The sequence below is a fragment of the Orcinus orca genome, chromosome 8, assembly GCF_937001465.1.
Source record: "Orcinus orca chromosome 8, mOrcOrc1.1, whole genome shotgun sequence".
In the NCBI taxonomy this organism is placed as follows: Eukaryota; Metazoa; Chordata; class Mammalia; order Artiodactyla; family Delphinidae; genus Orcinus; species Orcinus orca.
In genome coordinates this window covers 5,366,238-5,387,432 of record NC_064566.1, presented here as the reverse complement: position 1 = coordinate 5,387,432, position 21,195 = coordinate 5,366,238, and the positions used below count along the sequence as shown (strand labels likewise).

At 58.7% G+C, this 21,195-nt stretch overlaps 3 protein-coding genes and 1 long non-coding RNA gene across 4 annotated transcripts; 2 read left to right on the top strand and 2 right to left on the bottom strand.

Annotated features, from left to right (window-relative positions):
- Window positions 1-4: 4 nt before the first annotated feature.
- On the bottom strand, window positions 5-5,437 carry CORO1B (coronin 1B). The gene is made up of 11 exons (XM_004278013.3): window positions 5,338-5,437; window positions 4,330-4,529; window positions 3,810-3,932; window positions 3,576-3,705; window positions 3,228-3,409; window positions 3,020-3,139; window positions 2,222-2,326; window positions 1,995-2,140; window positions 1,756-1,813; window positions 653-931; window positions 5-479 (listed from the first exon to the last, which is right to left on the bottom strand). Exons 2-11 carry the CDS (start codon window positions 4,525-4,527, stop codon window positions 354-356), a joined length of 1,467 nt encoding a protein of 488 aa, XP_004278061.1. The 5' UTR covers window positions 4,528-4,529; window positions 5,338-5,437; the 3' UTR covers window positions 5-353.
- A 153-nt stretch (window positions 5,438-5,590) lies between these two features.
- LOC117195904 (uncharacterized) lies at window positions 5,591-7,079 on the top strand. The gene is made up of 2 exons (XR_004475785.1): window positions 5,591-5,884; window positions 6,813-7,079. It is a non-coding gene; the product is annotated as an uncharacterized LOC117195904 (long non-coding RNA).
- A 2,467-nt stretch (window positions 7,080-9,546) lies between these two features.
- GPR152 (G protein-coupled receptor 152) lies at window positions 9,547-11,417 on the bottom strand. Its single transcript, XM_004278014.3, has one exon. The coding sequence runs from the start codon at window positions 11,390-11,392 to the stop codon at window positions 10,007-10,009; it is 1,386 nt and encodes a 461-aa protein (XP_004278062.1). The 5' UTR covers window positions 11,393-11,417; the 3' UTR covers window positions 9,547-10,006.
- Window positions 11,418-13,440: 2,023 nt separating this feature from the next.
- On the top strand, window positions 13,441-16,826 carry CABP4 (calcium binding protein 4). The gene is made up of 6 exons (XM_004278015.1): window positions 13,441-13,797; window positions 14,190-14,220; window positions 14,301-14,444; window positions 15,723-15,832; window positions 16,183-16,330; window positions 16,443-16,826. Exons 1-6 carry the CDS (start codon window positions 13,441-13,443, stop codon window positions 16,469-16,471), a joined length of 819 nt encoding a protein of 272 aa, XP_004278063.1. The 3' UTR covers window positions 16,472-16,826.
- Window positions 16,827-21,195: the final 4,369 nt, after the last annotated feature.

Here is a 21,195-nt window from a genome sequence, read left to right as displayed (position 1 = left end):
TGGCTTTTAGAAAGAGAATTTTATTTGGAATGAAAATATAGAGCCCATCCCTCCTGCTTCCTCAGGGGAGGGAGCAGGGGGGCTGGGTGGGGGTGGGGGAGACGGTGCCTCAGAGTAGAAGCTCTCCTGGGTACAAAAACCCTCCCCAGTAACAATGCCCAAAGCCAGGCGGTGGCTCCAGCCTAGGCCCACAGGATGGCTCAGGGTGTGGACTGGTCCCTGAACCTGCCCCAGAAACCCTCAGCGGGGGCAGGGGCAGCCAGCCGGAGTCAGTGTGACCCGCCAGCAGAGGCTGAGTGAGAAAGGGGTGGGCGGAGGAGGTGAATGGGGAGTGTCATCCACTGGGCCCAGTTCTAGGCGTCTCCATTTTCCACGCGGCCGAGCTGCTCCTCCAGGCGGCAGATGCGATCCCCCTGCTCCTTGACCAGCGCTCTCAGTGCTCGCAGCTCCTGCATCACCTCCTCCAGCTTCCCAGCCTCCTGCAGGGACATGAGCAGGGGCAGGGGTTTCGGAGCTGCAGCCCTCCCCAAATCTACTATCAGGCAGAGGGGGCCTGAGGCCCAGAGAGGGGCAATGAGTGGTTCAGGCAGGCACAGCAGACCTGGGCAACACCCGGGCTTCCCAACACCACCCTGAGCTGAGGGGCACCTACCCCGGCTCCGGCAAGGCTGCCGCCAGGGGCGGCAATACTGGTGAAGGCAGCAGGCGTGGAGGCCCCCGGGCGGGGGGAGCCAGGGGCCGCGGCGGGCCGGCTGTCTGATAACACGTTGCGCCGGTTGACCTTCAGGTCCCGCTGTTTGCTGGGCACGTAGGCTTCCCGCAGGGAGATGAGGATGGGGTTGGCATCCCGCCCGCTCACCCACTCCTCTGCCTCCAGGGCCGCCTCAGGCCCAGCTGTGTCGGGGTACAGATCATCCTGGAAGAGGTCCGACTGGGCCGGGGGGAGGTCTGGGTCAGCTGGGGCCCACCTGCAGGGTCCTCTCGTCTGGACCCTGAGTGGCCACCTCCTCAACACTCTCCTGGCCTCCAGGCTTGCACCCTGTCAACCCATCTTCCCATGGCCTGACCCCTAGTGACATTTCTAAAGCTCAAATCTGTTCTTTCACTTTCTTCTGGACACCACCGACAGCTCCCTCTGAAGATTCCCCCCACCTTCCCAAGGAGGGGCCACCTACGTGGCTCTGTGGGACTCTGGGAGCCACGTCTGTGCCCTGTGGACAGTGAGTTCCTGGGGCTGGCCCCACTGAACTCGCCCTCAGCTCTGCTCCCTGGACGTGCCTGGCACGCTACCCTGTGCCCTCAGTAAACGCTGGCTGGAGAGAAACGAAGCACGTTCAAGGCTCTCAGCTGGGGCTCTGAGGCCGAGCCACATGTGGCCGAATCCCCAGCTCACAGGAGCCTCCACTGCAGCCAGACTCCCCGCTCCTTTCCATTCCCACCTCTGTGCTTTCGCCTGGCTTACTACACACCCCTCATTGCAGGCCCCGCCCCAGCCATGCTGTTGCTCCTGCCTTGCCTCCTACAGGGAGACTCCAAGGCTGCCCAGTATCTGCCTCCTGTGGCTCACGCAGAGCGAGGCCTCCGTTCACCCTGTGTCTCATCCCTGCCTGGCCCTCGCTGGGCACGCTGGCATCTGTCCAGCCCGCTGGCTACACCCACTCGGCCATGTCCCATTCACGAGCCTCACCTTGGGCACCCCTGTGTGGTCTGTCTGCTAGAAAGGGAGTGGGTGGGCAGGGAACCAGGTGGCCTCACCTTTCGTGGCACTGTCATGACAATGGGCTCACACTTGCGCTCGTGCAGTTTGTAGAACCTGGGAAAGGGCGGGGAGGGAGGACCCATGGGTGGAACCTGCCCCCTACCAGCTCTCCCAGCTCCCTCTGCCCTCCCCTTCCAGTCCTTACCCTGGCCCCTCCCACAGGCTGACCCCTGACCCCGGGGCCCCTCTGGGCCGGTTCCTGCCCCCGAGCAGCTCCCTACATCCACCTTCTTACCGGGCAATCTCGCACTTGCTGACCTCCAAGCCCCTCTTGGGCATGCTGCCCATGCCCCTCTGGGGCTCTTTGCTGGTGAACGTGTTCAGGAAGTGGATGTAGGGGGACTCGTCTGTGATCTCAAAGTACCGGATGCTGGAGTCACCCTGCAGGGCGGGAGGGGCCAGGGGTCAGCACCTGGGCCTGCCTATCTCTTCCTTGTCCCCAGCAGCCCTGCCCAGCTCTACCTTGCCGCAGACGTAGACCACGCTGGTGTCAGGGTCGTAGAAGGGCAACAGAGCCCCGTTGCTAGAGTCCAACTCCTGCAGGGCCATGGGCTCCCCGAAGTTTTCCTGGCACATGGGTTGAAGGGCAGTCAGGCCAGGCCAGAACCTGCCCTCTCCCCTCACTGTCCTAACCCCTCACTGGGACTGGCCCCAGCTAGCCTCACAAGCTGGCTGGCACTGCCCCTACCACTGCCACCCTTTGCCCACACGGTGTAGCCCCGCCACGCCCTCCTGGCTCCCCCCCCTCCACTCCCACGGTCCCATTTTCCCCGCCTACTCCAGGCCTTCAGACTACCGCCAGGCCACCAAGCAAGTACTGAGAAAGCCCCCACCACGCGGGAGCCAGGGGTGCCGGGCAGCGCTAGCTGCTGTCTCAGAGGGGCCCCCGGAGGTCGCCAGACAGAAGGTTAAGCCTGTGGGACAGAGCACATCACAGGAAAGGCTGGAAGCCTTCCTGGAGAAGGGGACCTCTGCACTGGGCCTCGAAGGACAGCCGAGTGTTAACAGACAAGCAAAGGAGGGAAGGGCCTTTCAGGGGCAAGAACACTGTGGGCAGACACGGAGGCAGGTGGAGGCGGTGGGGGAGGCCAGAGAGCAGGGGGCAGGGAGAGGAGAGGCTGGCAGGGCTGCAGGTCCTGGGTGCCTCAGGTGCCAGGCTGAGAACCTGGGAACGACAGGCCTCTCCAGGTGACCCCGCCGTCCTCGCCCAGGGTGGAGCCCGTCTTGAGGCCACCCGCTTGGGCCGGCCGGGCCACTCACCGGGTCCCAGAGCGCCAGCTGCCGCTCGCTCATGCGGCTGAAGCCCGTGGTGAACACCTTGCCGTCTGCCAGGAAGATGGCCCGCATGGGCCGGGCCCCTTCGTGAGCCTTCTCCCGCTCCTGCCGGGGAGACGGAGCGGTCAGTGTGGAGCCCCAAGAGAGCCCCTCGGCCAGTCTGCAGCCATCCTCACCCTCCAGGGCCACGTACCGCCACCAGAGTCCCGCGGCGGGGGTCAACGATGCGCACGCTCTTGTCCTTGCACGCGGTGCAGAAGAGACTGCCGTTGCGGTTCCAGCTGATGTTGTAGATGAGGTCGGGGTGCAGGCTGTCCAGGCGGTACAGCTCCTCCGCCGTGCCCACGTTCCAGATGAGCACCACGTTGTCGCAGCCTGCCGAGCGGGGGGCCATCAGCAATGACCACCCTCCTGGGACCCGACCCGGCACTCGACCTCTGTGGGCCTCAACCTTCCTGGGTGTCAGACGGGCCTGGGAGAGGGTGTGGGATGCTGCGGAGCTGTGCGCATCGAGGGGCAGGGCAGGGGCAGCGGTGCAGACCTGCGCTCAGCAGCACGTTGCGGGCCGTCGGGTGCCAGGTGATGATGCCCACTCGCTTGCTGTGCCCCTCTAGCACCACCACCGGCTCCGTCAGAGGGGAGACCAGCCCGTTCTCCGGGATCTGCCACACCTGGGGAGGGGTGGGGAGGGCAGATGAGGCCCCTGCTTGGCCCCGCTGCCAGGAGCCTTGAGCCACATCTGCGACCCCCGCCCCATCACAGCCCCATGCCTCACCATGACCGTGCAGTCCTCCGAGCCGCTGGCGATGACTTCGTCATTGTGGGGACACCAGTCAATGTCCAGGACAGGTCCTGTGTGTCCGCACACTGTCGGGTAGGCCTTGTCAATGCGGCCGGTCTGCAGGCATGAGGGGGGCAGTCAAGGGGGACCCAAGATGCCCAGGCTCCATCCCTCCCAGAACTTCAGCCCTCCCCTCGGTGGACAAGGAATGATGTGGTTGGCCTGGCCCACAGGTGGCCCAGATGTGACTCTCACCCTGCCTCCTCCTGACCCACCTCTTCCTCACAGGTGTCACCAGATGAGCAGGATATGTTTGTTGCCTCTGACCCTGACTCTGTGGCAATAAAAAACAGGCTTTCCCTATCTGTGCTAACACCTCCCAGGCGGTAAATGTGGATTACGACAGCTGCCCGGCAGTGTGGGGATGGGCAAATTATGGGTTGTGAAGGTAGCAGAGACCTGGCAGATGCGACCAAGCTGGCTCCAGTCCCCTCCCAGCCCCGATGGGGCCCACCTTGCTTAGGGGGAGCACCAGGAAGGCGCCTCCACCGCTGGCCTCCACAATCACTGCCAGGAACTTGGGGTTGACGGCGCAGAAGGTGCTGTCCCAGGTGACACGGGACACTCGAATGTCCTCATAGCACTGGTCATTCTTGACAGGCTGCCCGAACACATGTCGGAATTTGCTCTGTCGAACCACTTTGCGGAACATGACTGCAGAGTGGAGAAGCGTAGGTCAGCCGCTGCCCATCCCAACAACCCCCAAGCCTCCCAGGGCTGCACGAAGGGAGTGGGGAGGATGCAACACGGCGCCTGGGCCTGATAACCTGCCTGGCTCTCGGTTTCCCAAGTTACAGGATAGGGTCACAGGGCTGACCTGGCCGCCTCTCCCCAAGGGGGGATCTGAAGGCAGAAATGCATTGACCTCCTGCAGAACCACTGCTGAGTCCTGAGGGGCTCTGCTGGACGCTACCCAGGGCGTCTCCCCGGCCTCTGGTATGCGTGTGGAGGAGGGGGGAGGTGCCCGAGCCAGTGCAAGCTTAGCTCCTTGGTGGGTCCTAGTCAGTTCCCAGCAGGCTCCTTCCTGCCCAGGATTTGGAAGCAGGGTGATGGGGAGGACAGACAGAGGAGGCCAGAATGATCTCCGTTGTGGGTCCGCGCTAGGCCACAGTTCTGGGTCCCACGGAATGTGCAGTGCCTGCAGGAATGTGCAGGGAGCCCCAAGCCGGTCCAGGGGCCCTGGCAGGACTGGGCAGGGGTCGGGACGCCGCTCCCAGCCACAGAGCATCCCAGAGCGCCCTCAGAGCGGGGGTCCAAGGTGAAGCAGGAGCCCAACTTCAAGGATCCCGGTCTGGCAGGGGAGACGCTGAGCGGCCAGGGGGAGTTGGGACTGAGGGTGGGGCGCCGCGGAGGGGAAGGGCTCTTCGGACTCGCGACCCCCACCCCAGCCCCCTGCGGCTCTGCCCCCGAAGTCCCGCCCAACCCCCCGCCTGCGCCCCCAGGCCCGGCCCGTCGCGCTCACCAGGGACGCCTGGAGGCTGCTGCACTGTCCTCGGGTGGCTCCGTATCCCAGTCTCTGGGAAGCAGGAAGCGGGAATCAGGAAGTGACAGAGGAGAGAGGGGCGGGGGGCGGGGGGCGGGGCGGGGGCTCAAGGGGGCGGGGCCGAGGTCACGCGCGGAGGGGCGGGGCGGGAGGCTGTGAGCTGTGGCCTGGCAGGCCGGAGCCAGGAGTGCGGGGCCGGAGCCTCACGGGGCTCAGGGGCGGGGCCTGGGCGGGGCCTGAGAGAGCTCCGCCCCGCAGCCCTCCAGGTCCCTCTGGGGCAAAGGGTCAGGGGCAGCGGCAGGGGCCGGGATGGGAATGGGGCCGTGGTGCGGCAGCCTGGCGGCATACCCGGACCCCTTCCCCATCTTGCTCCTCCTGTCCGTGTCCTCAGGAGTCTCCAGGGTTGGGTGGAGCCCGCCCTCCCAATCCCCCACCTCAATGCATACTTCCCGGTCGAGTCCACCTCAACTCGAAATATAGTATCTATTCGGACAGGCGATATATTCACGTGCCTCAAGTTACAAAGGTACGTGCTCTTGGTACAATGTAAATAAAACAGTGGTGTTTTAGGGGGCGAGTGGAAGGCCCAGCCCTCTCATTCTCCCCGATGGACACCTTTGGGTCCTGCCTGGCCTCCTTATTAAAAAGAGAAATAGGGCCATGACCTCCAGACCCCTCAAACCTTCCTTGCTTTCCTCAACCATCTCCCACCGAGGCCTGGAGGTCTGTCCACAGATGTCTCCCTCCTCCTGGCCAGCTCCTGAGACAGGCTGGCCCACTGGATCTACCCCATCCCCATCCCACCCTGGCAGGCTTAGGTGTCCCTGTAGGTCCCACAGGCAGAATCTGCCCCCTCCAATCTGGCATTCTGTTTGACTCCAAAGTCCTTGCTTTTCCCACTGCTCCATAACCCCTAGGACAGGCCAATCCTTCCAGCCCAGGACCAGAATGTGGGTGGTTTGGAAAAGGAAACGCAGCCACAAAGCTTCCCTCTCTGTTGTGTCCCCCAGGCAACAGCCAGGGGTCTGTCTAAAGCCCACACCAGATCCCCTACCTCTCCCTTTGCCCTTCATCACATCAATGACCCACTGTCATTGCCCCCTCCCCCACCTGTTACCTTCCTCCATCCTCCTCTCTTCATGTGGCCCAGTGACACTGACCCTCCTTATCCCTGAAATACACCACCTCCCTTCCCACCCCAGGGCTTTGGCACATCCTGTTCCCTCCATCTGGAAGCGCTTCCCCCACATCTTGAAAAGGCTCCATCCCTCACTTCCTCCAGGTCTCTGCTCAAATGTCACCTCCTCTGGGGGCCCTCCCTGACCATCCCCCTTACCCATCACTCTCTGGCCCTTACTTGTTCCCCCTGTACGTTCTTAATCACTACCTGATGTTATATTGTATAATTATTTTGTGTATTTGCTTTATTTTTTATTTTTGGCCGCACTGCACAGCTTGTGGGATCTTAGTTCCCCAACCAGGGATCGAACCTGTGCCCTCAGGAGTGACAGCTCAGAGTCCTAACCACTGGACCACCAGGGAATTCCCTAATTATTTGTGTATTTGCTTTTTGTCTGCCTTGTCCCGCTAGGATGTCCGCAAATTGAGGATTGCACTTTGCCTTGTTTCCCACCGTATCCCCAGTTCCTAGAACAAGACCTAGCATACAGTATGTGTTCAATTAATGTATACTGAATGAATAAATGAACAGCAGCCCTGAATGTGGAACTGAAAAATGTTCATATTCATAGCTCTCAATGTCTGGTGCCTATGAAGGAGAGGGAAGTGTGTCTCTCACCTGTGGAAGGGATGAATCTTCCAGAGGGTAACAGGAACCCAGCCCCATGGAGTGTGTTAGGGGTGAGGGGAGGGGCTGTGGAATGTTGGGGGTAAGCCCTCCCTTCATCCTCTCTGGCCTTGGGTGTGCATGTTTCCTCCGATACAAAACCCTCCTCTGTGGGCCGGGAGGAGAACTCCTCTTTATCTCACAAAACCCTTCATGGCACTGCTCTTTCTCCTGGATGGCAAGTACCCATTATGAGTGGGGTTCCCATCTGGGACCTTGGAGGTGGGGCTGGCCCACTCTCCAAGAGGTAGGGTTAGTAGCATCTTTTTTTTCTTTTGGCCGCACACTGCGTGGCATGTGGGATCTTAGTCCCCCAACCAGGGATGGAACCCACACCCCCTGCAGTGGAAGCACAGAGTCTTAACCACTGGACCGCCAGGGAGGTCCCCCAAGAGGTGGGGTTAGGAGTATGGACCAGAGTTGAAGGCAGGTGGCTGGCACTGAGGATTTAGTCCCTGATCTGCCTGCCATGTGAAAAAGCTTCGGGGTCCCTACCTGGGAGAAGGAAGAGGGGCACTCTGCAAGGGGGACATCAGTCCAGACCCTGCCCTAAGGAAGTGTGCAGTCCAATGGGGTGGGGAGTGTGAAAGCATTTGGAAAGTGGAGGAGGAGGCTGTGTGGTGGGGCGGGGTGGGGGTGGGCAATGCCTGGTGGGCAGGATGCTGCCATGTGGGCTCTGGGGGGTCAGTGCTGTCCCAGGCCTGAGTGAGACCTGGGGGTGTCCACTGGCATAATTGAATGAGTGGCTAACAATTATTAAGCACTGTGTGCCAGGCAAGGATCTGAGCACTTCACAGGGATTAACACTTAGAAAATGGAACCATGATTACGATCCCCATTTTACAGATGAGGAAACTGAGTCTCAAAGAGGCCAAGAGCCTTGCTGAAGATCACACAGCTGGTGAGCTGTGGAGAACCAGGATTCAAACAACCTCTGAGGGGCACTAGAGGCCATGTGCTAACCCCACCCAAAATGGAAGCCTGGCTGAAAAAGCACCTAACAAGTGCTCAATAAATATTTGCTGGATGAATGAATTCAACAAATTTGTGCCTGTCCAGAAATCTCTCCCACCAGCCTCGGTGCCCACAATTGCAGGAAATGCTATGATTATGCTGCTGGTATCAGCAACACCACCACCCAGCATGCTTCCATCCCCAGGTTTGGTTAATGATCACAACAGCCACACTTGCAAAGGGAATGTTATCACCCCATTTTACAGAGGAGAAAACTGAGGCAAAGAGCGACCTGGGAACCAGAATCCAAATCTGACTGCACCACTTCAGTCTGCCTATACAGCAAGCACCCCTGGGAAGGGTAGCACGTAAAATGTCATTGTCATTTACACCTACTGGTAAGGACATCTCTCAGCTTCTAAAGGTCACAACGCTGAGCTAATGGGAAAGGGTGGGTGGGGGGGGGCAGGGGGGTGGAAGGGGAAAGGGTTCATGATTTTGGAACCCTGGGGATTGGGTAGGGTGAGTGCCAGTAGAGAGTGATGTGTATGAAAAGGAAGTGGTGTGGGGGGTCTGAAAATAGACCTTCAGCACTTCCTAGTTTTTCTAGCAGTGTCTGCAGCTTAAGAGGGAGGAGGTTGGCTCTGCCCTAGAGACACCGTGTGACCTCCAAGGAGCCTGTGCTATCTCTGGAGCCCCTGGTCCCCAGAGTTCTCTGCTGGGACATCTTCCCATCTCTGCATCTGGGCTGAGTGTATAGAAGGGGCTCAGGCTGAGGCAGGACAAGGGCACTCTGTACCTCCTCCTTGGTGGGGGATGGGCAGGTGAGCACTCGAACCCTTAAACGTAGCAGACCTTGAAGTCCCCTGGAGCTGCCCGAGGCACGGAGGCGGGCACATGCTCTCTCAGGCCACCTGGGTGTCTGCAGCCCAGAGCTGGTCATGGGCACCATGGTCTGCCCCGAAGTTCACAGGATCCCAGATGCTCAGGCCAGGTGGCACCTCCTCCAATCCATGCCCAGCCCCTGCAGGGACATCCCTGGATGTCCGTGAAGGAAGAGCCCCTGTTCACTGAGCCCCTACTGTGTGCCAGTTCCTGCCAGGCACCTCACACACTTTCTCATTTAATCCTCACAATGCCAGATGAAACAGGAGCTCGGAGGGTGAATCAGCTTGTCCAGAGTCACCCAGCGCCGGATTTGAATCCAGGCTTGCTAGCTCTCGCCTCTGCGCCCACCATCTTGCTGAGGGAAGTCCTGCCCCAGCCCCACTGCCTGTTGGGTGCAGGGGGCTGGCAGAGAGGGCTTGGCCGTGCCAGGCCAGCTTGTGGGCTCCTAAGACCCTGGGCTCCTGATGAACGGCTCCCTTCTCTGCAGGGACTTCCTCTTCGGCTCCTCGTATCCAGGTTAGAGGTTGGGACAGGAAGTGGGGCAGGGAGGGAAGGATCAGGGGAGGTCAGATCAAGCCCGGAGAAGTCACCCTGCCAGTCTTTCTCCTGCAGGACCGAGGCTAAGGGGAGACTGTCTGTGGGGTCTGGGGGGCATCGGAGGGCAGAGCCCGGCAGGGCACCATCAGCTGTGGTAGCTCAGGGGACCGTTGGACCACCGTGTGTGGGCCAAGCACAGAGGAGCTTGCTGGGATCCGGCAGGGACATGACGCTCACAACAAGACTGTCCGGGACTTTTGGCTGCTTCGTGTTCACGTCGCCCAAGTCCGTCTGCCAGGCCAAGGGGCTCGCTGGGGTTTTCCATGAGGACTTCCTCCACGGCAGCCGTCGTCCTCTGACCGGCTGGTTCCTCTGTCTCCCCAGGTCTTCTGCTGCCCTGGCGGCCCTGGCTTTCCCAGACTCTCACGTGGGGCCTGCACCCGGGGCCTCCTCCTGGGGGGCGCTGCTGGGGCTTTCTCCCTCAGAGGCAGCAGGTTCGGCCGGGTTCACAGGGGCCTCTGGGGTGGAATCCGTGGAGGGGGCAGAGGAGGCTTCGTCACAGGGGCTGGGGGCTGAGCTGGCCGGGGCTCCAGGGGCCTGGGCCTCAGGGCTTGCCTGTGGCTGGGCCCCAGCATCCAGCTGGGGCTGGGCCTCGTGGTTCTCCTGGGGCTGGGCCCTGGGGTTCAGCTGAGGCTGGACCAGAGCGTCTGACTGTGGCTGGGCCGCGGACTCCAACAGTGGCTGGGCTGTGGGGTTCACCTGTGGCTGGGCCTCAGCCACTGGCCCTGGTAGAGTCTGATCCCCAGAGGCCGCTTGGGTCTGTGGCTCAGCCGGAGTGAAGCTGCCCGGCCGCTCCTCACAGAGAGCTGCGGCAAAGGAGGAGAGCACGGTGTGCAGCAGGGCCCGGAGGTCGGCACTGGCCAGGAGGCAGAGGAAGGGACTGAGGCAGCTGTCGAGCAGGATCAGGTAGTCAGAGTAGACCAGGGCCTCCCAGAGCAGGTAGCCGGGGTAGATGTCCCACAGGAAGGCCAGGTACAGCAGCTGCGCCAGCTGGTAGGGCAGCCTCAGGACCACATAGGCTGACAAAATGGTTTTGGCCACGCGGGCAAAGCCTCGGCAGGCCGTGGAGCCGGGCTGGCGGCGGCAGGTTCTGCAGGTGGCAGCCTGGGTGAGCACGTGGCAGACGAGCAGCAGGAGGAAAGGCAGGAAGCCCCCCAGGATCTCGAGCATCCGCAGCGGCAGCTCCTCGCTGTCCCAGAAATCCAGGCAGATGACCAGGTCGTACCACCAGACGGCGGCCTCGGGGAAGACCAGCCAGGGCACACTGAAAAGGGTGGCCAGCACCCAGACCCCGGCACAGACCCAGAGGGGCAGGCGGGCTGGGCGGTGCCCAGGGTACCAGCGAGGGCACAGCACAAGCAGGCAGCGGTCCAGGCTGAGGGCTGTCAGCAGGAAGAGGCCGGAGGAGTAGGACACACCCCACAGGAAGTAGTAGAAGCGGCAGGCGGCCGTCCCCAGTGGCCAGTGCCCTCCATGCTGGATCTCCAGGATCTGGAAGGCTGCTGCCGCCAGGAACAAAAAGTCAGAGAGGGCCAGGCTGAGCAGAAGCAGGGCGAGCCGCGTACCCGCTCCCTGCCGGGCCTGCGAGCCGGCCAGCCATGCCATGAGCCCATTGGCTGGCAGCCCCAGGAGCAGCAGGGCCACCAGGAAGACCGTGTCCCAGCCACCCTGGGGGTAGTCCTCATCGTCGAGCTCTGTGCGGGGCCCGTGGCCAGCGGCACCCAGGTTGACTTCCATAGCAGTGTCCATCTGAGGTCCCCAGTGTCCCACTAGACGTGGAGTGGGTGCCTGGTGAATCAATGAAGGCACGAATGACTGAAAAGAAGAGAGAGGATGCTGTGCATCTCCCTGCAAGTCGCTGTCCCTCTCTGGGCCATCATCATCACCTTTGGGGTAGTTGACCTTTGCCAGGGACTTTAAACAGATGACCTCACCTAGTCCTCATACAATCCATTCTACATGTGAGGAGAGGAAGGTTCAGAGGATCAGTGGCTTGCCCAAGGGCAGAGGTAGGAATGTGGGCACCAGGACTCTAACCATTCTGCTACACGGAATTCTCACTGCGTCCAAGCAGACCAAACCAGAGGCTTTCAAATATATTTCAATTAAAATATTATAGCAGAACTCCTATGTGAACTAAAACTGTGTGCTCAGGATAACGGAGGGAGAGCACTCTTAGGGCTCCAGGGAACCACTTGGGAATTCTCTGGCAGTCCAGTGGTTAGGACTCCGCACTTTCACTGCCATGGGCCCCGTTTTCATCCCTGGTTGGGGAATTAAGATCCCTCCAGCCGCGTGGCATGGCCCAAAAAACAAACCAAAACAAAACAAAAAAACCCACTTGGTCAGAGCATCACAGGCTCCTTTTAGTCGGTATCCTGGGTTCAAAGATTCGGACTCCCCTGGCGGTCCAGTGGTTAAGAATCCACTGCAGGGGGCACGGGTTCCATCCCTGGTCAGGGAACTGAGATCCCGCATGCCTTGTGGTGTGGCCAGAAAAAAGATTCCAAGAAGGAAGGGCTCAGGTCCCCTGGGCCCATAGGAATCCAAGGGTGGACAGGGAGTCTGGGGCAGAGAGTGGCCCCCATTTGTCCCCTGGGGCGACTAAATAGAAAAGGGGGCAGGGGACTCAGCCGTGTGATGAGGATGAGGGTGGCTGGGTCCCAAGAGGCTCGCCGCCCTCACCCCACCTTCCCTAGATGGGGGAGGGTGTTTCCCTCTGAGGGTGGAGAAACTAGATGTCCAGGAAAGACTGGATCCTGCCACGTGGCCCATGGCTCCAGCCACTTGACCTTTTAGCCTGCTTGTCTCCCCACCTCCAGGGCCCTTACTCAGGCAGACCCCACTCTGCAAGCTCCAGCCCCTACTGGATCAGAGCCCTGGGCTCCCCTTGGGCCCGGTTGGTGAGGCCTGGCTTACCTGTAAGGTGCAGGCTGCTGGCTGGAAGGAGCAGGGCGTGCCTGCCTGCCCAGAGGTCCGGCCGTCCGCACGGCCCCACGCCGGGGCTTGATGCATGGCTCCCGGCGGCACTAAGGCGGCCGGTGTGAAACCCAAGCTGGGAGGACATCAATCATTCATGGGGCTGCTCGCCGGGAAACCCTAACCCCGGCCCAGTAAGGCCAAGTGACCAGCCAGGCCCCCCTATTCCTGACAGGGCCAGATGGCTGAAACCCCTCGCCCTGGGCCCCTCCAGCTCAGGGCAGGCTCTGGGTTCCCACAGGGTCCACCTCCTCCAAGGTCACCCTCAATCATCTGTGATTCAAGGCCTCTCTGGTCTGGCCTCTCTTCCTGAATTTCACATACCCTCTGCTCCGGCCAGGATGTCGCCCACGTGGGGGCCGCGGTGGGCACCTCATCCTCTCCTTTCCCACCTCCCAGCCTTTGCCCACACTCTTCCTCCTGCCTGAGACGCCTCTCCGTGTCCTCTTAGCTAAATCCTGCCTGTCTCATACAACTGGGCCGTCTTTGACGCTTCAGCGATATTGCCTCCGTTTTATAGATGAGGCAACTGAGGCTTAGAGAAGTGAGTTCGCTGGGTCTCCCAGCTCATAAGCCGCAGAGCTGGCGTCCAGAGCTCACTGCAGCCAACACGTCCTGGCACGCTGTGCTGCTGAGGATGGTCCCCCTGACCCATCTGGCTCTGCCTTGGCCACCCCCAGGCAGAGGGCTGGGATTAGTGCCTGGGCTGCCTGCCTCACTTACCCTAATCCCCCTCAGGGCCCGATCCCTGGCCATCAGCTCTCAGGCTGCGGGTACATAAGCAGCTTTATGGGTCCGGAGAGGCAGGGGTGCTCCGCATGGCCACAGAGCAGGTGAGGGCGCAGCATGGCCCAGACCCACCCCCCGGACCCCAGCAGCCCCCTGTGGGGGTCATGGCTTCCAGTAGTGGTGCTGAGGGGCTCCCCTTGACCAGGAGGAAAAGCAGCAAGAGGACGAAGGGGCTCCGAGGGTCGCGGAAGGGCACTGGCAGCTCTGGGGAGCAGACCCTCACGCAGGGCCCCAAGGCCCTGGGGGGCAGCGAGGACGCCTCCAGGACTGGAGACGGGCAGGAGGGGCCAGCCTCTCGTCGCCAGTCCCACCGGCATCGTCCTGCCCCCCGGCACGATCCTGCTCAGAGGACATACGGGCCCCTGCTCAACCGCATCTTTGGGAAGGTCAGGTGGGGCTGGGGCAGGGCTGGGGGGCCTGGGGGTGAGGTTGGGGACTCATGGGCTCAGGCTCAGCCCACCCTGCCCCTTATACTCAGGCCTCCTCCAGTTTCTGCTCCAGACTCAGGAGCCTGGGCTGAGGGGGTAGAGTTTCTGCAGTTTGGGGGTGGCCTGGGCAGTGGGCGGAGCTAGACCCCAAACCCAGGGATCTGAGGCAGCGTGGGGCCCCAGAAGCAGGAAGGGGGTCATCTCTTCTCCTGGGGCCCGCGGGACTTCAGCTGCCTTCTCCTGCCCTTGTGGGATGGGCCCTGCCAGGCCAGCGTGGGCTGGGGCTGGAGGAGGAAGGGCGTCCAGAGCCCTGGCCGGCCCCAGGGACATGCTGGACTGTGCCCCTGCAGGACCGCGAGCTGGGCCCCGAGGAGCTGGATGGTGAGTGGCCCATGCTGGCGAAGGTGGGTGGGAGGCGCCCCAGAGCCTGGCTGCCTGCGCCTGACCTCCCTCCCCTGCAGAGCTTCAGGCTGCCTTCGAGGAGTTTGACATGGACCGCGATGGTTACATCGGCTACCGGGACCTGGGCGAATGCATGCGGACACTGGGCTACATGCCCACGGAGATGGAGCTCATCGAGGTCTCCCAGCATGTCAAGATGCGAAGTCAGTGCTTGACCACACCTGCCTGGGGGCGGGGCGGGGCAGGGCCGCGAGCCACCTGGCTTTGGAGCCCGGGTCCTCTCCCGGCCTCATGGTTCAGGGGAACGAGAGGTGGTGGGAGGCGGCTGTGGGGTGAGGCCCCGGTGACGGTGGCGTGAGGGGGTGACAGTCTCCAGGACAGTTTGACATTGGCCCCCAGGGGCACAGGGGTCGAGGGTGACAAGGAAGGCACCGGGTGACCCAAGAGAGCCCCTTGGGGCTCAGGTCGAGGACCCCCATCTCTGACTGAGGTAAAGTGGTCCATGCTGGTACCAGCCACCAGGGCTGTCTCTGTCTCTCTCTCTGACCCTCCTGAGGCTCCTGAAGAGAGCCTCCTGAGGTTCTGTGAGGCCGAGCGTGACAGGCCCTGGCCATGCCTTGCGATTAAATGTCCAATGGGCTGCCCTTGTGTGATTGTCATTAGCCAATTTGTCAAATATCAGATTCCTTTCATCCCAGGACTCCTGCATTTGCTTTTCCTTTACAGTTTCCAAAATGGGATGTGATGTACAATTGACGTGAATATTTTCGTGTCATGCTTCTTTCTTCTCCCCAAAGCTGTTAGTTGACCATTGGTGCTTTTTTTTTTTTTTCTCGGTACGCGGGCCTCTCACTGCCGTGGCCTCTCCCGCCGCGGAGCACAGGCTCCGGACGCGCAGGCCCAGCGGCCATGGCCCACGGGCCCAGCCGCCCCGCGGCACGCGGGATCCTCCCGGACCGGGTCACGAGCCCGCGTCCCCTGCATCGGCAGGCGGACTCCCAACCACTGCGCCACCAGGGAAGCCCACCATTGGTGCTTTTTATGATTGACGGCACCTTAGAATCCAGGGACAACCTGGGGTTGCTTCCTGGCGTCTTTGCTGCCGCCCGTGGGGCTCCGGCACTTTACAGCCATGAACCCCAGCCCCATCAGCACCCTGTCCCCAGATGAGGAGGGAGGCTCAGTAAGTCACCCAAGGCCACACCGTCAGTGGCAGAGCCAGGGGGCTTTGAACCTGGGGCCTGTCTGGTTCCACAGCCTGGTCTCTTTCCCCCACACCCGGGGCTTCACTGAGAACACCTGAGCACTTTGCCCCCATCGGAGCCCCGGGCTGTAGCCTCCTACCCCCCTGCCCTGCCCCCGCCCAGGGACGTGGACACCGGTGTCCTTACTGGATGCAGAGCCGGGGAGGGGCTGGCCCTTGTGATGCCCCTCCTCGGGCCCCAGCCCTCACCACTGTGACCCTCTGCCTGGGTCCGCAGTGGGTGGCCGCGTGGACTTCGAGGAGTTTGTGGAGATGATGGGCCCGAAGCTGAGGGAGGAGACGGCGCACATGCTGGGGGTGCGGGAGCTGCGCATCGCCTTCCGCGAGGTGTGGAGCGTCCAGATGGGCGGTGGGTGGGTGGCTGGGTGGCATCCTTACTGGCTTCCCCCCCAGGAGGCCAGGGGAGACTGGGAGCCTCAGCCTCTGGAGGCCCCGGGCCCTGTAGCTGGTGGGACTAGGGCTGGGGAGGGGTCGGAGAGGGTTTGGCTCACTCCCAGCTGGGGGTCCAGCCAGGGAGCCCTCCTGGGGCAGGGAGCCCACGGCCTCAGCCTGGTAGAAGAAGGAGTGTGTGGACGGACGAAGGTGTGGGCGTCCAGGCACAGGATGTGGCAAGGTGGAGGCGGGTGCAGGCAGAGGCAGCTTTGGGTAGGAAGGGCTGAGCCCTGCTGGAATCCCAGTTTGACAGGGACAGGGATGGGCGAATCACGGTGGCAGAGCTGCGACAGGCAGCACCGGCTCTGCTTGGGGAGCCACTGGTGGGTCCTGAGCTGGACGAGATGCTTCGAGAAGTGGACCTCAATGGGGACGGCACCGTAGACTTTGATGGTGAGTCTCCTACCTAAACAAACGCGCATCCCTCCGGCTCCCAGGCTGAGCTCAGTGTCTCCCGGCACGGCTGACCTGGACTGGCCCAAGCCCTGCCCCTTCTCCCCCGCAGAGTTTGTGATGATGCTTTCTACCCGCTGAGGCTCCAGGAGGGAGACTGTTGCCCCTCTGGCCTCAGACGCCAGCAGGGTTCGTGCTGCACACCCTCCCTACAAGGCCCCAGGATGAAAGAAACCCAGCAGCCCCAGGCTTCTTTTGCTCCTGATACCCTCTGGCTGGAGAGCTGGCTTGTGATGTCACCTGCCCACCCTCATCCTCACCTCCCTTCCACCCGAGCTGCCTGGAGGAAACGTGCCCTCAACCACCCATCATTCCCCGGTGTGAGCAAGGTTTGAATCTCTCCAGACACTTGGGAGGTAGGGAGCTCCCTGGCACTGGCAGCATTCAAAGACGGGGCAGTGTAGGGCTTGGTTCTGGTAACACGGTGAATTGAGAAGGTGGCTGGACACCTCCCACTCTTTATATGTGGAAATGTTTTGGGTTTTGTTTTTATTTAAAGCTGAACGTGAAAGAGAGGGATGACCCCAGGTACCAAAGACAAAGAGAGAACCCAAAGCTGGGTGGTGGGAAGGAGCAGATGCCATGGGGGCTTCAGAGGTGGAGAGGTTTGGGAGCCTGGGCTCTGACACCCAGGCGGGACAAAAGACCTGTAAGAGGCTGGGGAGCAGGGCATGACGTCAATACACTCCAGCGTCTCAGCGGGCTACCCTGTTCTTGAAAAGGCGACCCAAATATACCTCCACCCACCAGCCTGAGAAAGTGACGAGGTACAGATGTTCAGGACCTTGAGTGGAAAAAGTTACCCCAGTGAACCTGCAACTCAGGTGTGCATGTCAAGCAGGAGTGCGGTCTATCTCTGTGGTGTGCAAAGCAGAAGAAATAGGAAAAAACTGCTGAGAAAGGCACTCTTTCAACCCAGGGCACATAGGACTTTAAAAAAACCCAAACAACCCTGTCACTTCTGAAGATGAACTCATGACAAAAAGTTACAAATCACATAAGGAAACAAATCACCATGAGGGAGACTAGGCAGATGCGGTAAACAGAAGAGTCAGCACCCAAAGTGTAAATCATAAAACAATGTAAAAGAGGCCATTAAGGAAACGCAAAAACAAACAGAAAAAACTGAGGTAAAAGAAAGGAGACCATTATCAGTAACAGGATGGTACGAAAACAGAACAGAAAGATTTAAAAAAATAACCCAAAGGAACTTCTAAAAATAGAGGATATAGCCATTGGAATGAAAAAACATCAAGGGGTAAAGTAAACAGCATATTGGACACAATTTAAGAAAAGATTAATGAACTGGAAGCTATATATGAGAAATCACCCATAAGGTAGCATTGAGGAATGAAAGACAGAAAATATTAAAGAGTAGTTAAAAGTCATTAGGAATCTCAGAAGAAGAAAATGTAGAGAACAGGCAGGAGGCAATATTTAAAGAGATGATGATTGAAAAACTTCCATAAAGACTTCCACAAACAGGGACTTCCCTAGTGGCACAGTGGTTAAGAATCTGCCTGCCAATGCAGGGGACACGGGTTCAATCCCTGGTCCAGGAAGATCTCACATGCTGTGGAGCAACTAAGCCCGTGCGCCACAACTACTGAGCCTGCGCTCTAGAGCCTGCATGCCGCAACTACTGAGCCTGCGTGCCGCAACTACTGAAGCCCCCGCGCCTAGAGCCCGTGCCCGCAACAAGAGAAGCCACCACGATGAGAAGCCCGCGAACCACAACAAAGAGTAGCTCCTGCTCTCCGCAACTAGAGGAAGCCTGCGTGCAGCAACAAAGACCCAACACAGCCCTAAATAAATAAATTTAAAAAAAGAATTCCACAAAGGCAAGAGTCCAGATTGAAGGAGCACGTTGGAGCCAGAGAAGGATATATAAAAGTAAATGTATAGGGACTTCCCTGGTGGCGCAGTGGTTAAGAATCCGCCTGCCAATGCAGGGGACATGGGTTCGATCCCTGGTCCGGGAAGATCCCACATGCCACGGAGCAACTAAGCCCGTGCGCCACAACTACTGAAGCCCGCGTGGCTAGAGCCCGTGCTTCGCAACAAAAGAAGTCACTGCAATGAGAAGCCCGCACACCGCAACGAAGCAGAGTAGACCCCGCTCACCGCAGCTAGAGAAAGCCATGCACAGCAACAAAGACCAACGCAGCCAAAAATAAATAAATAAGTTTTTAAAAAAAGTAAATGTATATCTAGATGCATGCCAGTGAAACTGCAGGATACAAAAGGAAAATCTTGTAAACAGCTCGAGAAAGAAGTCAGATTACTTACCAAGGATTAGCAATTAGACTCTCCAAAGACTTTTTTCATTGACAACAACACATGCAAGAGGAAAATGGAATAAATTGTTCAACGTGCAGAGGGAAAAAAAATGCCAACTGAGAAGCCTGTACTTAGCTCATCTTACTCAAGAATGAAGATGAAATATAAACTTTTTTCAGCAAACAAAGGCTGAAAGGATTCCCACCCACAAACTCTTGTTGAAGGGATGGCTTCAGTGGGAAGGAAATTGAAAGCAGAGTATGTACTAAATAATGGGAGAGAAATCAGTAAACATATTGGTAGATCTAAAGAAGCATGAACTATAAAAAATAATTTGGGGGATTTTAAAAACCAGGAGGGACTAAAAAAAATAATAGACAAAAATAAAATGGAAGATGGGAAGGGATACTCTAGACATGCTTGTTTTTCCTAGAGGAGGACAGATTCATTGATTAACTTTAGATTTTGTTAATCATGTAAGGGTAACCATTAATATAACAGAAATAGAGATAGAATGTTCCATTCTCGATAGTCAAATCAACAGAGGAGGAAAAGGGAGAAAGTGAAGAATTCCTCATTAAGCTAGCAGAAGGCTGGGAAAGAGGAAAAAAGCAAAGAAAAACAAAGTCTACAGAAAACATTAAAACACAAGGTAGAAATAATCCTTAAAACAAAACAAAAGAGGGCTTCCCTGGTGGCTCAGTGGTTAAGAATCCGCCTGCCAATGCAGGGGACACAGGTTTGAGGCCTGGTCTGGGAAGCTCCCACATACCACGGAGCAACTAAGCCCGTGAGCTACAACTACTGAGCCTGTGCTCTAGAGCCCATGAACCACAACTACTGAGCCTGTGTGCTGCAACCACTGAAGCCCGCATGCTTTGCAACAAGAGAAGCCACTGCAGTGAGAAGCCTGCGCACCACAACAAAGAGTATCCCCCGCTCGCCGCAACTAGAGAAAACCCGAGTGCAGCAACGAAGACCCAATTCAGCCAAAAATAAATAAATAAGTTTATTTTAAAAATTACAATAAATATAGGCAGATTAAGTTTTTTTGGTTAAAAGTTAGAGTTTCAGTCCCAGAAGAAAATATCAGTATTAGATTGGGCTCCCTATAAGTGATGGAGACCTCAAATAACAATGCTTTAAACTGGATGGAAGTTTATTTCCCCCACAGGAAGAGTCTTAGGTGAAATCCAGCTGTATGGTCTTCAGGGACTCAGGCTCCTTCTGCTGGCTGCTCTGCCATTCTGAGGGTGTAGCCATGTTTGTTTGTTTCCCAGCTGGCAGGCTGGAGGCAGGAACAAAGAAGAAAGGGGGCAAAGAGCATGAACCACTTATACCCCATTAGGCAGGGCTCCCCACCTGGTACACCTAGTTGCAAAGGATGCTGGGAAATGCAGTCTTTATTTTGGGTGACCTTGTGCCCAGCTAGAAACCAGAGGTTCTTTTATTACAAGGGCAGAAAGCAGATTTCAAAAGGCAGATACCAGGACTTCCCTGGTGGTGCAGTGGTTAAGAATCCGCCTGCCAACGCGGGGGACACGGGTTTGAGCCCTGGTCCGGGAAGATCCCACATGCCGCGGAGCAACTAAGCCCGCGCGCCACAACTACTGAGCCTGCGCTCTAGAGCCCGTGAGCCACAACTACTGAGCCCACGTGCCACAACTACTGAAGCCTGCGCGTGTAGAGCCTGTGCTCCGCAACAAGGGAAGCCACTGCAATAAGAAGCCTGCGCACTGCAATGAAGAGTAGCCCCCGCTCGCCGCAACTAGACAAAAGCCCGGGCACAGCAACGAAGACCCAACGCAGCCAATAAATAAATAAACAAACAAACAAATAAATAAATAAATGGGGGCTTCCCTGGCGGCGCAGTGGTTGAGAGTCCACCTGCCGATGCAGGGGACACGGGTTCATGCCCCGGTCCGGGAGGATCCCGCATGCCGCGGAGCGGCTGGGCCCGTGAGCCATGGCCGCTGAGCCTGCGCTTCCAGAGCCTGTGCTCCGCAGCGGGAGAGGCCACAACAGTGAGAGGCCCGCGTACCACAAAAAAAAAAAAAAAAAAAAATCTATCTATATATATATATAAAGGCAGATACCAGGCTCTTCCCACAGCTAAGTGCACATATAAGAGACACATTCAGGATTTCCCTGGTGGCGCAGTGGTTAAGAATCCGCCTGCCAATGCAGGGGACACGGGTTCGAGCCCTGGTCCGGGAAGATCCCACATGCCACGGAGCAGCTAAGCCTGTGTGCCACAACTACTGAGCCTGCGCTCTAGAGCCCGCGGGCCACAACTACTGAGCCTGCGCGCCTAGAGCCCGTGCTCCGCAACAAGAGAAGCCACCGCAGTGAGAAGCCCGCGCACCGCAACAAAGAGTAGCCACCGCTCACCGCAACTAGAGAAAGCCGGCGTGCAGCAAAACGCAGCTAAAAATAAAATATAAATTAAAAAAAAAAAAAGAACACATTCAAAGCATAATGACAGCTGAAGGGCTGAAAGTGATGGCTTGGAAAAAGACTTACTA

Bases quoted from the DNA above. Each gene is read 5' to 3' on its own strand.
- CORO1B (XM_004278013.3), bottom strand. From the start codon at position 4,527: ATGTTCCGCAAAGTGGTTCGACAGAGCAAATTCCGACATGTGTTCGGG. The intron at 3,706-3,809 runs GTGAGGCATGGG...ACCCCTCCCCAG, and splicing joins CGGAGGACTGCACGGTCATG to GTGTGGCAGATCCCGGAGAA. The intron at 3,410-3,575 runs GTCTGCACCGCT...CCCGCTCGGCAG, and splicing joins CAACGTGCTGCTGAGCGCAG to GCTGCGACAACGTGGTGCTC.
- GPR152 (XM_004278014.3), bottom strand. From the start codon at position 11,392: ATGGACACTGCTATGGAAGTCAACCTGGGTGCCGCTGGCCACGGGCCC.
- CABP4 (XM_004278015.1), top strand. From the start codon at position 13,441: ATGGCCACAGAGCAGGTGAGGGCGCAGCATGGCCCAGACCCACCCCCC. The intron at 14,221-14,300 runs GTGAGTGGCCCA...CCTCCCCTGCAG, and splicing joins GGGCCCCGAGGAGCTGGATG to AGCTTCAGGCTGCCTTCGAG. The intron at 14,445-15,722 runs GTCAGTGCTTGA...CTGGGTCCGCAG, and splicing joins CCAGCATGTCAAGATGCGAA to TGGGTGGCCGCGTGGACTTC.